Genomic DNA, 15,789 nt, shown 5'->3' with positions numbered 1-15,789 from the left:
TAGATTCAGACTAGATATGAGGAAGAAGTTTTTTACAGTGAGGGCAGTGAGACACTGGGACAGGTTGAGCAGAGAGGTGATTGATGTCTCATGTCTGGAAACTTTTCAGGTCAGGTTGAATGAGCCTCTGAACCACCTGGTCTGGCTGAAGATGGCTCTGCTTATTGCAGAGGAGAGGAGTAGACTAGATGAGCTTTAAAGGTCCCTTCTAACTCAAACTATTTCATGATTCCATGATTTCTCTTGGTGAATGCTCTGCTGGGTGAAGTGTTGCCCTCTTTCTATGTCCAAAATGACAGAGTCCTATCAACCATAGGATCCTAATAACCATACCCTTTACAAAAGAGGTTGCAATCATCTAAAATGGTACTCCAGCATTAGGAACAAGTTGAAAGACTATGGCTAACACTGGCCTTGGTGCTTTCAGTATAGGCTGTATTTTCATGTTAGGTGGTTACTTGAAAAAGGTATTTTCATTAATACAACTAAAACGAGCTTAGTGGGAGAAGAAAGAAGTCTGTCAGTATAGATGCGTCCATGTGAGGATTCTTGGAGATAGGTTTTTATGAAAGAATTGTTTGCAAATAAAGATGTGCAGATCTGTCTGCTTTGGCAACTGACCAGGCATATGACTTGAGTTCCAAACACAACTACCATTCCCTCTGTAATTTGTTTTATAGTCACAGTTCCAAGGACTGCCATAGGAAATCGCAGATTGAAGTGGTTTCACAGCCTTATCCAAACTCATACTGGTCATTTGTCTCATATATCGTGGCTATAACAGATGTCCCCTGCAATTCAAAGCAACTGTTTAACTTGTATTCACATAAATATCCTAGGCCAGAGTGACGGGTGAATCATCAGTATTCCATGAAGTAGCTTGCATCAGTTTTGAAAAACTGATCCCTTAAAAGTACAATGACCAACATGAAATAATGTCATCAAGAATAGCAAAAAAAGCATAAGGCATCACATGAAAAGTCAAGTATTCGACTGTGAAAAATACACATATTGTGATTTAAAATCTTTACAACTGCAGCAAAAAAAAATAAAAAAAGTCAGCACAAAATCATATTTTTCCAGGTGACTCCGTTTTATAGTCCAACATTATATTCTTGTTTACTGGGTTTGATTTTATTTTGGGTAGAAAGGCATTAATTGCAATGATGCAAGCAAAATATGCAGGGTTTTTTCCCCCAAATCTTATATTCCACTGCGTCATTTTATATTAAGAAAAATATGTGAAAAACCCTGGACTGAAAAAACAGACAATATTTTAAAACACAGCTTCTGTTCTTGCTGTGGTTGGACACCAGAGACAGTCAGCTGGATGTTTAAGAAAGGGAAGGGCATTTCCAGTTCCTCATGTTTCACCTTTTCATTGCACTGCCTGATCATTTAGGAAGAGGCTTGTTCCAGACAGCTTTAATTAAACTATGCTGTGAAACTGAATATAGATCAATGGAAATGATCCATAACAAGCTAATAGTGTATTTAAGACTGTTCAGTCCAGTTCAATCACCTTCTAACATTTCTGTGGCTTTACATTCATGTGGCAAAGCCCTGAATGTGTATATGTATTTTTAATCCATCTCATTAGTGACCATATGCTTTGGCTTCAAGGGAGACAAGAACTGTCTGCAATCTGCCAGGGATTTAGGGACATCAATAATTTGTGAATAGTCATGTTGGTACTGGTCGAAGGGTTAAGTGTTCTGCACACCAGGGGCAGATCTTTTGGGACTGGAACTCTTAGTCAGCTGTTAGGAACCTGATCCCCTCTGATGCATCTTTTCAGAGTACATGCTGCATGTCAGATCTCTGCAGCAGAAGCATTGGAGCCTTATTAGCTCAGGGATTTAAAACCTGCTCTAAGAAATGTAGCAATATATTTTGGATAAAAAGTGAAGGAAAGATAGTAGTAATATGAAAGTGATTTTTTATGTACTGGGCTAAATGTGATCTTCCTTCTTGCTACCATTTTCCTTTTTGCCACCATTTTCCTTTTTCATATGAGCTATTAGATTACTACTCCCCTGCAGGTATACAGTGAAGCAAGAGTATGGCAACAATAACAGGGACTTGATTTTGAAAAATGTAAGTGGATTCTGTGGCCTCATCTGATACTGCCTAAATCCAGCTGAGGTCAGTGACAGCAAAGATGTAGAAATCACCTCCTTGTCTTTTGGAATGGCCTTTTAGAAGCTCTCAGAACACTGTTTTTTCTACCTAGTATGAAAATCACCTTTAAAAACAATAGATTACACTCTTAGTTCCTGCTATGTTATATAGAAGGGCTGCTAAGTCAGCATGAGAGATCATCGAATTATTGATTCCAGTATCCTGTCTTCACAAAGCAATGGCAGAAATAGATGGTAATGCCAGAACACACTGAATAAATTTTGTTGATTTTTAAGTTTTAGTTATGTCCATGTCCCTCAGCTGCACCCAGGTTAAAAAAAATAAATTCATAGCAGTGTAGGAAGACACTTCATGTAGAACCTGCTCCCTGAATATCTGTGGATTATTTGGGAGAAGGGGGATCCATCTTGCAGGATGAAGTTCACCTGCTTTGAGCAAACTTCATGTACTTACAATCATAAAATGATAGGATAGGTTTGGCTGGAAGGGACCTTCAAGATCATCCAGTTCCAAACCCCCTAGCTTGGGTAGGGACATGTTTCACTAGACCAGATTTCCCTGAGCTCCATCCAACCTGGCCAGGAACACTTCCAGGGCTGGGGCATCCACAGTTTCTCTGGGCAATCACTTCCAGTGCCTCACCACACACAGTGAAGAGTTTTTTCCTAATATCTAATCTAAACCTGGTTTGTTTTTTTTTTTTTTCAGTTTGAAGCCATTTTCCCCTTTTCCTATCACTAAAGTCCCTCTCCATCTTTCTGGTAGGATCCCTTTAGGTACTGAAAGGCCACAATAAGGTCACACTGAGGCCTTCTCCAAGCTGAAGAATCCCAATTGTCTCCGCCTTTCCTTGTAGGAGAGGTTCTCCATCCCTCTGATCATCTTCAAGGCCCTCCTCTGGAGGGCTTCAACAGGTCCATGTCCTTGCTGTGCTGGCACCCCAGAGCTGATGCAGCCCTGCAGTGGGGTCTCACAGAGCAGAGCAGAGGAGCAGAATCCCCTCCCTCCCCTGCTGCCCATACTGCTCTGGATGCAGCCCAGGACACGTGTGGCTCTCTGGGCTGGGAGTGCCCATGGCTGGGTCATGTCCAGCCTCTCACCCACCAGCACCCCCAAGTCCTTCTGGGCAGGGCTGCTCCCGACCTGCTCATCCCCAGCCTGTGCTGATAACAGGGGTTGTCCCAGTCCAAGTGCAGCACCTTGCACGTGGTCTTGTTAAACCTCAGGAGATTCCCATGGGCCCACCTTGAGCTGTGATGTAATGGCAACAAGGACAGATGTCAGGCAGCATGGTGTCTTCCATCTCTTCCTGTTTCCATGCTGCATGCAATGGTGTAAAGGCACCTCAGCTGGGCTGTCAGCTGGGTCAGCTTCCTCGAGGAACGCCCCTTAATTTCTTTGAGTTATTTCCTTTGTGTTTCCCTGTTGACTTCTGTTACCTCAGGAGTCCCTGGGTGGCTTGCAAAAAACTGCAAGTGTGCTGCAAAGTGGCTGGCAGAATTAGTGTGGACTCTCACAGGAAATGAAAACATCCACAATGCACACCACTTGTTTGCTGCTTGACAATCAGCTGGTTTTCCTTGTCCTTAAACATGTATCAGGGGAGTTTAAATAACTGTAAGACTGTCATCAGTCATCTATAGCCACTATTAAACTTCCAGTAAACACACTCACTGTAACCCTTTATCCTTTACTTGTTTTTGTTTTTAAAATCAACTTTTATAAGTATGGCATACAACTGAGCAAGCATTCCCCATACATGATATAAAAGGATATTTTTTTAAAATCATTGTATTCAAACAAAGAATTACATTTAGAAAACACTCATGGCCAAAGCTCTTATTTATCTAAAATCATAATTTGAATGAGTAAAAAAAATATAATTATTTTTCATTAATTTCCCATCATTAAGAATATACAATTAGTATTGGAAGATTTAGAGTAACTTATTAGAGCAGGTAAAATATATAGCTGTGAATTTTTTTAGTTTGCTATAATTTCATAGGTTGCCACAGTTCTAGTAATTGTGTGTTGTCTTCTGTGAGACCTTAGAGTACAACTTTACTGTTTTAGAAGACCCAATCTCTGCTTTTTAGGTGAAGTTTGTATGACCAGATTTTTATCCACAATTATTAAATGTATAAATATGCACATCTAAGTTGCACTGCTTTCATATAAAACTAATTGATTTGTAAATACAGTAAAATATTTAGAGGCACATGTCCCAGATTTTAATCCACATTTCATTTATACATATAGGCACTGGCAATAGAAAAGGCACTGGTCTTTAGGAAAGGTGGCTCTTCCCAGTTGGCAAGCAAAGCCACTAGGGCGCATTCAAATGTAAATATTTATGGCTATTTTGGATACCTCAAACCCACCAAAGAATGGGGTTCTATTTCCAGATAGCTGCACTTTAAAATTCTCCCTTTAAAGGTATACCTGACTTGTTTTGGTAGCTTTTAGCACTGATCATAGCTTTTAAGCCTGTGCATAAAATCCTAAACTCTAAAATTTTATTTTCACAATTTTAATTGATGAAAAAGAAAAAGTAATTTTAATAGGGTGAAATCAGTGATTTTGAGGTGGCCTGTCTTTACCCCTTCCACTTAAAGCCTTCTGAGTTAGTGTAGCCATAAAGTTTTCTGAAGTTAAATTTTTCAGGAAAAATGCTAGCTGATAGTTAATTACCAGGTCACTGCTGAGTATCTGTAATACAGAGAATGCATTCCTTTTTGCACAGCAAATGAAGAAGTCATTTGACCTTTGAGGTGACTGTTGATTTTTGGCTCTCCCTTGTCTGTCTTCACCTCCAATGTCAATGATGCCAATACAAAAGGAAGCCATCCGAATTTCAGAAGGCTGGTACTGTCTTTGCAATATTTTGTAGGCAGCATTGCCATTATTACATTAATTTGTGTTACTGCTGCCAGATAAAAAGAGAGGAGTTTTGGCTTCAGTGAATACAATTGCAAAATTCCTGTTTTATCCTGGATGAGGTAACACTTTGACTGAACTGCCTATTCGCAGTTTCACAGGCAGTGACGCCAAAAAAAAAAAAGCTCTGACAGTCTGCAAGTTCTGCCCTCTTTACACCCTTTCTAGCCAAGATTGCTTAGTGTTATAAAGAATTGCCATAATCCCAGAAGCTGCTGACAGAAATACGTTATTGAAACAAGAACCTTTGCAGGCTATACCTTATCATTAGGAAACTGTCTTTTGTGGGTCATTCAGCGGGTTTTCGATAGCTTTCTTTAGGGTTCTGTGTGGCTTGATTTCTAGCATGTTCGCTGAGGCTGAGCACGACCAAGAATGTCTGGATGCCAAGTTTAAATTTTCCATTCTTTACTTTTCTTCTATATTTTAATTAGATTTTTTCAATTATTAATTCTGTTCCCATAATGGACTTTTAAATTTGCAAACTTCTGCCACAAACACCAGTCCCTTTAGAGCTTCTTGTAGCCAGATTCTGTATTTTTAGCAGTTTGAATCTTACTGTAATTCCAGATATTCAGTCATATATGTTGCCATTCCTGGACTTCCTCCATTATGTCTTCAAGATGGCATGCATCCATTGATCACAAATTGAAATGAGGTTCATAATTTTTTTTTTTAAATGGCCCACTTTAACTTCTTCTCTTTTGATTAATACCCCACAATGGGACTTGGGAGAAGAGTTTCATTTACAGACCACATGATGTGCTGATCATCCAAATATCAAAAATGACAAAGAACTGAATTTCAGCTGGCCTTTTGGTATTTTTACTACTGCTCTAGTTCAGTTCTCTGTATCTGTAATCAACAGACCACTCACTCACTCAAGGTTGGGAAATATGCATTTAACTGTTTTGCTGAATTCTGGCCTTAGACAACATCTAAAGTTAATCTCAAGTTAGTCAAAAAGGAGGTGGGAGATTTTCCTTCTATATAAAGTGAAAATTTAACAGTTGCATTCCACTTCCTTTTGTTAATTTCTACTCCACAATAATTTTCAGAAAAGTATTTAGAAATAATTCTTAAGAGATAGGACAATAAGACAAGGGGGACTCATTAGTTGTTTTGTTTCTATTTTAGGACTGCAAGAATACCTTGAAAAATATTTGGAAGAGAAGACCCCGGCTCTGATTTTAGTACCTGTGGTGGATTTACCTGACAAAGATGTTATTCATATAACATGCTGGCTAAGCTAGCAGTTTAGAGGAGATGAGTTGATATCAAAACACACATACATTCCGTCAAGGAGAGAACAACGAAAAGAGCTGATACTAACTCCATTGGATACTTTAATGAAGCATTATTGTTTGATTTAAGCAAAGTTGCATTACCTTGTTAATGATGCCTCATGATATGTGACAGAGTCAGGTTTGTATGAAGAATAAAGCTTTCTTTTAAAAACAATGTACTTTTTTCTGACTTGTTTTTAGATGTATGCAGGTTACAGCAAGTGGCTTCTGGGAGATGCAGTTGGTGTGATCACATTGGTTCTTTGTTTGATATATTTAGGTCTGGTTACAATACACCAATTATAACATTTAGATGGAAGTGAAACTAGAATATTACCTCCAATATTGTTTTAAGGACTGGATTCCTTTCAGTTCTATGTTGAATTTACTCACTTCAGGCCAACTCATGAAAACCTTATTTGTGGCCAGATTTTAACCATTTCCTAGCACTAGGGAAGAGTTATTCACGGTGGTATTTAGGATGCACGTTTTACTGAAACAATGGAAATAATGGAAATGATGGCAAGACAGTAGGATTTGCTGCCTTGCTTTCTATGCCAGGGGTATTTTTGTGATCTATATCTGGTAGACAGCTGTTATTAAAAGAGCTACCAACATTCAGGTAACTACCAGGTACCAGTATTCACAGGTATCACAGACCCCGGCTTCAGTTTTCTCCAGAAAATCAACAGGAGTTTTACCACTGCTTTCACTAAAACAGGCTCAGACACACAGGTGAAGCACCTGTCAATTTCATTACCACTGATATTTTACTCATTACATAAGGTCAATGTAGAAAAGAAAGCCTTTTGGGCTTTGTTTGAAGCAGTAATGCACTGCAGAAAAATCTTACTTTCAGACAAAGGCTACAGAATTAAATCTTCTTGAATGAGTATCAAACCTTTGCCTTGCCTATATTCTGCATCTATATATTCATGCTGCTTCTCTTCCACAGTGTGAGCACTGTAGCTAGGAGACCAGCACTCCAAGTTATCCTTCTCTGTCCTCAGCAGATATCTGAGATACCTCCACAAAAGTCAGCTGTATGGCAGGACATTTACATTGAGGTGACAACAAGGCAGACTTAGCACTCCAGTTTAATTTTCTTACCCACTGTCAGAAATGCACTTGGCAGCACCTGATATAAAACAAGAGACTAAAGATAGGAGGATCTTCCTCTGTTAGAACTCCTACCTGCCCAGCATACTATGCTGATCAATACTTGAAATTAGAAACGGTTAAATGTTATTGTTCCTTACTATTGCTTCCAATAATATAGTAAAGCTGCCACCTTCTTTAGTAAAAATTACTTTTTTCACAGATCTTTAAATGTTTTTGAAAGGGGCAAGGCAAAGAGTTTTTTCTATAACAGTGTATTAAAAAATGGTTGCATTAAATTTCTTAAGGAAAAAGGGATGAATCTGTTAACAATACATTAGTTGATTAGTATTCAGGATCATTTTTAGGTTAGACTTAAACACATTTGATCCTTTCCCACGATCAGAAAAGGACTCGTTAATACCTGGATGTGCCTGGTTTATTTGAATTCTACTTTTTTAGAAGGCTAAATCATTTTCTCATTCTCCCTGAAATTACCAGTATTTTATTTCTCTCAGTGTGGAGTGTCCATGGGCCAGAGACACAATGGATTGTAAGAGAAGAAGAGAAGATGTACTTTCAGAAATAAGGATGAAGTTTATTTTTCCATTGATGCATATGGAAACCGAAGAGATGGCATAAGTTTCACTGTGTCTCCTGTTGCAGTCATTTTTTTTCACTGTGAGTTTAAAAAGATACTGAAACATGTTGATCTTAGTTTTTGTACTGTACTGGATATTTTAAGGTAGCAGGATATTTGCTTCTAAAGAAAACAGCTTTTCCTGGAAGTCTTCCGACAAGATTCATTACTCAAACTAGCCTGCTTTTTTTCTCATTAGAGCTGCACTGAGAAATGGTAACAGAATGCATTGTCTGAAAAACACTTAGATCTTTTGTATTTCTCTCAACTGAAAGCAAAACTTTTTTCCTTTTTTTGAGAGAGAGAAATAGAACTTCAACAGGTTTAAGTTGTGAATACATAAAAAAGAACAGTTTGCTGACTTTTTCTCCTAGAGAGACTTCAAACAGTTTCTGAGTGGTGTGAATGAAACTATAAGCTCAGTCTACACTATTTTAAGTATGAACAAGGCCATTTGTGCAACATTGATATGCAAAGTAGGTGAGTAAATTGTGCCATAGAGAGGCCTCAGACTTTTATAATAGAGAGAAATAGCACAATTTATCTGCCTTAAGCTGCTGTACTTTCATCAGAATTACTGGGTCCTACTATGAATAAGATGTTTCAGCAGAGCTCTTTTTGACTTTCTTTGTAACAATGCTGAAGATGTGAGGTGGGGAGATGGGTACAGAAATCCACACACACACAGACCTACACGTGGTTTAGTGAAAAGAGAGAAGGACATCAATATTCAAAATTTATACATACAGGGCTGGTTTTTGTGGTTTTTTATTGTGGGGGTTTTTTTACAGAAAGGTCAGTGGAGTGATTACTCCAGCAAGTTGTAATCTTGAGACTATAAATTCCCATATGTGCTAAGACACCAGTTTTGAGGACTTTGTATGCACACAAATTTTTATGTTTCTCTGATTTTTACGAAGCTTGCAGGAAAATGTTTTGTATGCTTATTATGACACAAAATGTTGGCTTACTCCAGCACTTCTTATATAATGGATGGGGAAATGTCTTTAAAAGAGTAAACCAAAGTTTTAATTTTTTGTTTCTCTGCTTAACAAGTGTTAGAATATGTCTTGCAAATCTTCTCTGCTTCTTTTTTTTATTTCAAAAAGTAATCTGTCTTGTTATAGTTCTCTGTGTCCATAAAATTTTGTCTCCTGCCTCCTTTTAAAAGTCTCTGTATATCAATTTCTTTAATTGCTTCAAAGTATGACCAAATGGCTCTGTAAGACCAAAACTGATTTAGTAACTTTGTGCTGTACTCATTTCAAAACCCAGTGATGGCAACAGTACTAGTGAGCCTTTACAATGCACATGGCTAAGCTGCTATAAAGGCACCAGAGCTGATCTTCCTAAATAGATTTTAAAATGACATTGAGATATTTTAAAAATAGATTATTTAATTTTTTTCCCTGTGAGTTTTATAGTTAGGTAATTCAGGAGTTGATTTGTTACACCAGATAGCATGGGTGCATCTTTCCTCTTAGCCTTCAGAAGTGCAACGAGTACTGGAAGCAGGATGTCTCCTGAGTATTAGAGAGGTAATCTGAAGCAGCTCTTCTCCTTCAAGGACATCCTGTTCAATCCATTATCTCCTGTCTATGTGCAGAGCCTAGTCTATCAAAATACAGTGACTGAACAAAAATTTTATTTCAAATAAATGAGTGCAGTGGTTTAATAAAAGATTTCTACTGCATGGTGTAATAGTTCTATAAATGAACACTGAAATCCTAAAATACAGAAACTTTTCATGTGTCCAAGTTAAATCTTTGTTATTTCTTTCAGGATGGCTTTCCTGAAGCAAACCTAGTTTGTTCTCTCTGTTAAAGTAAAACTGTTCTGAGCTCTCCGAGTACTAACTGGCACTTATTATTTAAGTAACCTGCTTTTACTATTATAAATGTCTGGCAATGAGAATACATATTAAGAATACTTGACAATTTACTAATTTATGATCTTTTTACTTGTATTTTAATATTTCTGGCAAGCCAGCCTGTGTTGATGTATTAGACAAACATTCAAAATACAGACTTGAGATCTTGAAAGCTTCTTTTTTCAACTTTCATCTGAACACTGAATATTTTTGACCTATTTTAAATTTTAATTTTAAAAAACAGACTGGGTACCTGTGAATTGAACTCATATGTTACATGCAAGTGCCCTTTTACTGATGATTCACTTTCTTGGATTTGACTTTTGTTGGATTAATTCATGACTAGGGTTTGCCTGTGATTTCCTGCTTTTATCATTTTTTACAGCACTGCCTGCTTTTTCCCTACATTCGCAAGCAGTCTGGTTGTTCTGAGGCTCTTGGCACAGGTTATGTCACTGGCTATAGGTCTCCTTGCCATTACTTTGACTCTCCATTTCATTTGCAATGTTTAAAAAACATTTGTTGGATATGTCTGCTCATCCTCCATCTCCTGTTATGTGGCTATTTTGTGACTGTATCAATCCTAAATTATTTCAAAATGCTGTTTGCATGATTTAACAGGGTTGATGAGACTAACTGTCCACAGTACAACAGGACAGACTCAAAATAGATCAGATTTCACATTTGCTTTTCCCAGCTTTCAGAAATTCCTCTCTGAATTATAAAGATCCCCAGTTCAGAATAAAACAATGGTTCAGAACAAAAAGACAAGCCGAACTAAATGTCATTAACAAGTTGACAGCTGCCCTGATCTAGTAACCTGTTAGGGCACATGTTCAAGTCAAGAGGCAAAGGTTAGGGCCAACTCCACCCTTCCCTGGGAAAGTTTAAGCATATCCATTAGATTTCTTGTGCCTTTATTTCCATTTTTCTATGTTTTCTCACCCTTGTAAAGGTGAGAAAGGGATGCTATGTTGTAGTCATACAACCTGCAATAACAAAAAGTTTAGACTGAGCGAGCAGCACACATGATGTGAAAGTAATGTTGTAGTGGGAACCAGAACGAATGTGATCACAGACAGAAATTTGCATGAGCACAATCTGGAAAGCTTTTCTCCCAGCACACTGCCTGCAGCAGTCTCAGATCACAGGAGTCTATAATACATCTAGTAACATTAATGATACATTTTACAGCAGGATTCATCCCTGATGATCCTGAAGTGCTTTACAGGTCCATCACATAAAATTTTCTTCACTTTTCCATCACTGGGACAGCCACACACATACAGGGGGCCTCCCCTGCCCAGCATGAGTAGGCAGGTCTCAGGTTATGCTGCTGGGAGAAGAGCTCCTCCACTCTCCCAAGGTAGGGGCATTTGCTTTGGCAGAAGAAGCAGTTTTCAACCTCAAAAGCACATCAGCTGGTAGCCAGAGTTACTACTTTCTGTTACTCATGAGATTTGTTCTACTTTAGATTTTGCCATGGTGGCGGGGGGAATCTCTCTTCTGACCTCTGTCTCTATTGTCTTTCTGCAACTCCTGCTACTGGTAGCTGTTGACAGTACTGTCTTACCATAACATCCTTCATCCATCACATTATTGCCATATCCTCACTTCACAAGAAAGATGTAGTTTGTCTGAGCTAGAACTTGAAGCTATTGCATTAGTGGTGCAAGCTCATGTAAGCATTGCTTCCCCTGCACTGATGCCCATGGGCTTGTTGGTAGCTGCCTTGACATTAGTTTATTTAGTTGCTTGTAAAAGACCAGAGGCCCAGAAGGAAGAAATACGTTTCTCAGACGTTAGAGTTATCTCCTGCAACAAAGTTCAGTCCTACTCCCACACATACCCAACCGTTTTGCAGCAAGACCCAGATACATGCAAATGCAGAGCCTTTTGTAACTGAACCAAATTACCACAGCTCCAGAGCTGGATCTGTTAAGGTTCAAAGCAGGAGGTGTTAAAGGATATGAAATAATAGAAAGGAAACACAGACAAGAAGTTATTGCCAAAGGAATGATATTACTAGGAACTGGTGGGGAAGTCAAGCTAAAAAGGCAAACAACAGGTCTAGGGACCTAAGGGATTTATTCTTTATTTATGGGATGTCTTTGAAGGAAAGGACCCTGGACTGCCTTCTCACTACTACTAGTTCTTACTATAAAAGATTAATGAATGAAGAACAAAGAGGAATAAATAGAGTTGCCAGGAAAGAGATCCAGAAGTGAACTTTAAAATGCATCTCTCATCCCTTCAACAAGGTAAATGCTTTGACTCCTCTAACAGCGTGCTTTGGTCTGGGTCTGAAGGGGAGGATGCCTGAAATAAGGGTAATATGCAAGAGAAGCCACCAGCTGTGCACCGCGTTAAGGGATATTTCTCCTGGGTACTGCCACCAGGAATGTGGTTAATAGGTCTTGACTGGAGAGCTGTAGCTTATAAATATGTGTCTCATCTGTGCTCCTTGATCAAGGTGCTACAGTGAACCAAGATGTTGATTCAGGACTCGTCTTCATTGTTATGGATCTTGTATAAAACTAACTATTTAAACACTGAAAATCTGAGTATCTTGTATTGCAGCTCAGATTAAGCAAGCCAAATGTGATTCTCCTAATGCTACAGTCCCCAGTGCAGACAAAAAGCTTTCTCAGGTTGAGATCCTGCCACTCACGTAATTATTTAGAGAAAGACAGCTCCACTACTTCAAATCCAGTACTTCACAAGAGGAATGGAAACATTAGGAAAAGTTTTTTCTTTGATGTAGAATACGCTGCCACTTTTTTGTTATTAAAATAGGAGCTAACTTTAAATAAATAAAATTTTGCCTGGAGGCTTCTGAAAACTAATGTTGTGTTTTGACAGTGTCATTTTTCTGATTCCTGAAAGCATTATGTGAGTTAGCTCAAGACTTCAGCATGATTTTTCTTCTATGCTACATACAGTGAATTACTTTTCAGCTCTGGATTTTATTTGATTTCTCTCTCATACACAGGCAGAGTCACATCACTGTGCAACTTTCCTACTTGACAGACACTCCCCAAAGTTGGGTTTTCCCCTTTTTAATGAACAGGTGGATCAACCTTCTGTAAAGGAAGCAAAAGAGAGGGTATAGCAAAGTTGAGGCAGCTATCACTATTTCTTATTGGAAAAAAATGGATGGAAATCAATCATCTTTGAAAACAAATTAAGAAAATTAACAAAGGTCACACAAAACCCCCAAAAGACAGAATTTTTGTTTTAAAAACCCCACACTACCTTCACATGCAAGCTGCATGTAATGCTTTTTTAATTGGGTTTGTAGGTTTATATTCCCCGAATTTCTGCTTTTCTTTAAAGGATATTGATATAAGAATGACAAAGGATTTTGGGAATAAGTAGACAGTGTTTAAATAATAGCTGACTTGAGACTCCCTGTCTTTGATGACAATTTATGGCCCTCTTAAAAAAAAGTAAAAAGTCATTTAGGTGTATGCTCAACTAGAAAACTCAGGTAATGTGTGCTTAGTGGGAGAAAAAGGATTGCTAACAGCACCATGTGTCTTACAGCATAAAGTGCAACCCTAAAATTGCACGTTGCTGAGCAAATGTAGAGCCTTCCCAGCGTGCTGTGAGCAATTCCATACTCTGTATTTCAAACACTGAGTGCCCACGCTAATATATACATATATCAGGACTGGCTACATTTTTTGCTACATGACTTCAAGAGACAAAAAGAGCTAGCCAATGGAGTTCAATTGCACATTACAACTGTCAGAGTATTTTATTTTCTATTTGAAGGCAAGTAAAACACTTTAAATTGTTTGGGAGTTGGGTTTTTTTGGTGGAGTATATCTTTTGTTGGTTTGGTTTGGGTTTTCTTTTGGTCATGGCTGCACTCCACCCACCCCCCCCCCCCACACCCCCCCCAAAAAAAAAAAAAGTATTCTTTTCTATTGAAAAGGTCACATTTTCTGTTCAGATTCCTCTTTTTCCCTGGAATTATCCTAAAACATTGAACCATGGAAGTTTTTTGGTTGCAGAACATTCCCAGTGCTCTTCATGCCCACGGTTCACGAGGTAATTTTGAGTCGTGAGTGAGTTGTGACAAAGAGTTTTTTAAAATACCGCACCGAGGGGTTTTCACTTGCTTTCTGGTCCACATGCAGAGTTCAGGATGGGTGGGGGTGCCATTGGAGGTCAGCTGCAGACTGGCGCAGGAGCCCAGAGCAGAGCCCAGGCTTGTCTCCTGTACAGCTGCAGGGGGACTTTTGGGATTCTGCCTGGATTCTTCCACCTCTGCACTAGAGAGCAGAATGTAGCATGGGCATACTTTGTCTCTTAGGGCTACTCCTTCATTGTCATGGTTTTCTCTCTATCCTCAAAACTAGAAAGCACTGGGTTTAATACTACTGAGATTTTTAGAATATTACTTGTTCACAGAAGCTGCAGAGTTAAGAACTGCAAACAGGGCAGGAGGATTGAGAAAACTGCTTTTTCTCTTCTAACATCAGACAATGTATGCCTTTGGCCTTCTTCCTCTGTTACCTCTGTGCTTCTCCTCTCTCTTTTCCCCCTCTTTAAGGTTCCTATTCCTCTTTTTAAATTTTATTTTATTCTCTCTCTCCCTGGTACTGTCTTAATATGTTCAGCGTATGTTCAACAAAAGGAAATATCCATGTGAGCTCTTCTTTTGCCTTCATGACTAAGGACCTTAGAAATCCAACTTAAGATTAAGATCATAAGTGAGACAGCACACACAAAAAAAAAAAAAAAAAAAAAAAAAGCTGAAACTTGCACCTGGTACCATTGGCATCAGATATATTTAGATATACAAACTGTAAAGTTTCATAGTTCCAAGACAAGGTGAGAGCAAGCCTTACATTGTACCCAGGTGTCAGCTGCATCTCAACAATGTGACTTTGTAGCGAAATACCATCTGTTGCCTTTATCAAGCCCCACATACTTCTTTCAAAATGACCAAAATGACTGGGAACACAATTTTTATTTTGATTGAGTGGAATTTGTGCTCCCAAGTCATGTAAGGACCTTCTACAAAAAGTTTCTTGGGAAGGTAGTATTTTATCTGGTAGATTGAACAAAATTTCCAAAGTTTAGCAAAGCAGACTATATAAATAAACTATAAAGTTTATTATATAAATTATTGTAGTTTATTATATAAACTACTGCAAAAGGTGCTAGAAAAATCCTCACTATTCCTTGTCCCTTTTACCCATGTGGTGAGAGTCGTTGAAGGAGGTGCACCAAGGCTGCCACACCACTTAGTCTGAATGTTGAAGCCCAGAGCCTCTCCTAAAAATCTGCACCTTTGCACGGTTGCTCAAAGAGGAACTGATTTCTTCAGTGGTGAAACGCCAGAAGAGGCTTCGCAGAGAGGTGGCTGTTGCCCCAAGAGTGTCAGTGTCTAGGAGGAATTTGAACATTGTCCTCAAGATCACGCTTTGACTGGTGGCCAGCCCTGCGGCGGTGGGGCCGCCCCTGCAGGCTCCCCCGACGGGAGCGGCCGTGTCCGTCTGCTCTGCCCTGCCCTGCTCTTCTGACTCCCGGCCCACTCCACAGCACCAACCAGCAGGACTCTGCAGCTGTGTTTCAATGCAAGGTCCCAGGTTTTTCCTAAGGACGTTACAGGTCACGTTAAAATTCCCGCTTGGGAGCCTTTGTCACGGCTCCCAGGCAGAGGTATCCCTGTCGCCGCAGCGGACACCAGCTGCTGGTGCTGACCGCACTTTTTAATCTCACACTCTCCCCCGGAATGGAAGGACGGTAAAGGCGCGTCCGAGCACGCCGCAGAGCAGCCCTCGGCAGGCTCCGAAGGGCCA

The 15,789-nt window shown here is 39.2% G+C and overlaps 1 protein-coding gene across 8 annotated transcripts in view; it reads left to right on the top strand.

Annotated features, from left to right (window-relative positions):
• Window positions 1-12,795, top strand: part of DPH6 (diphthamine biosynthesis 6) — a 194,660-nt gene extending 181,865 nt beyond the window's left edge. For 7 of the 8 annotated variants that reach the window (XM_064424098.1, XM_064424099.1, XM_064424101.1 and 4 more), the window contains one exon: window positions 6,217-6,540. In XM_064424098.1, the coding sequence (XP_064280168.1) occupies window positions 6,217-6,332 (116 nt within the window). In that variant the 3' untranslated portion in view covers window positions 6,333-6,540. Of the gene's footprint in view, window positions 1-6,216; window positions 6,541-7,981 lie in introns of those variants that run through there. The other variant, XR_010364521.1, reaches the window with a different exon arrangement.
• The last annotated feature ends 2,994 nt before the right edge of the window (window positions 12,796-15,789 follow it).

Source organism: Passer domesticus, chromosome 6 (genome assembly GCF_036417665.1).
Source record: "Passer domesticus isolate bPasDom1 chromosome 6, bPasDom1.hap1, whole genome shotgun sequence".
In the NCBI taxonomy this organism is placed as follows: Eukaryota; Metazoa; Chordata; class Aves; order Passeriformes; family Passeridae; genus Passer; species Passer domesticus.
The sequence above is the reverse complement of the archived record's forward strand: the minus strand, read 5'-3'. Positions and strand labels throughout refer to the sequence as shown.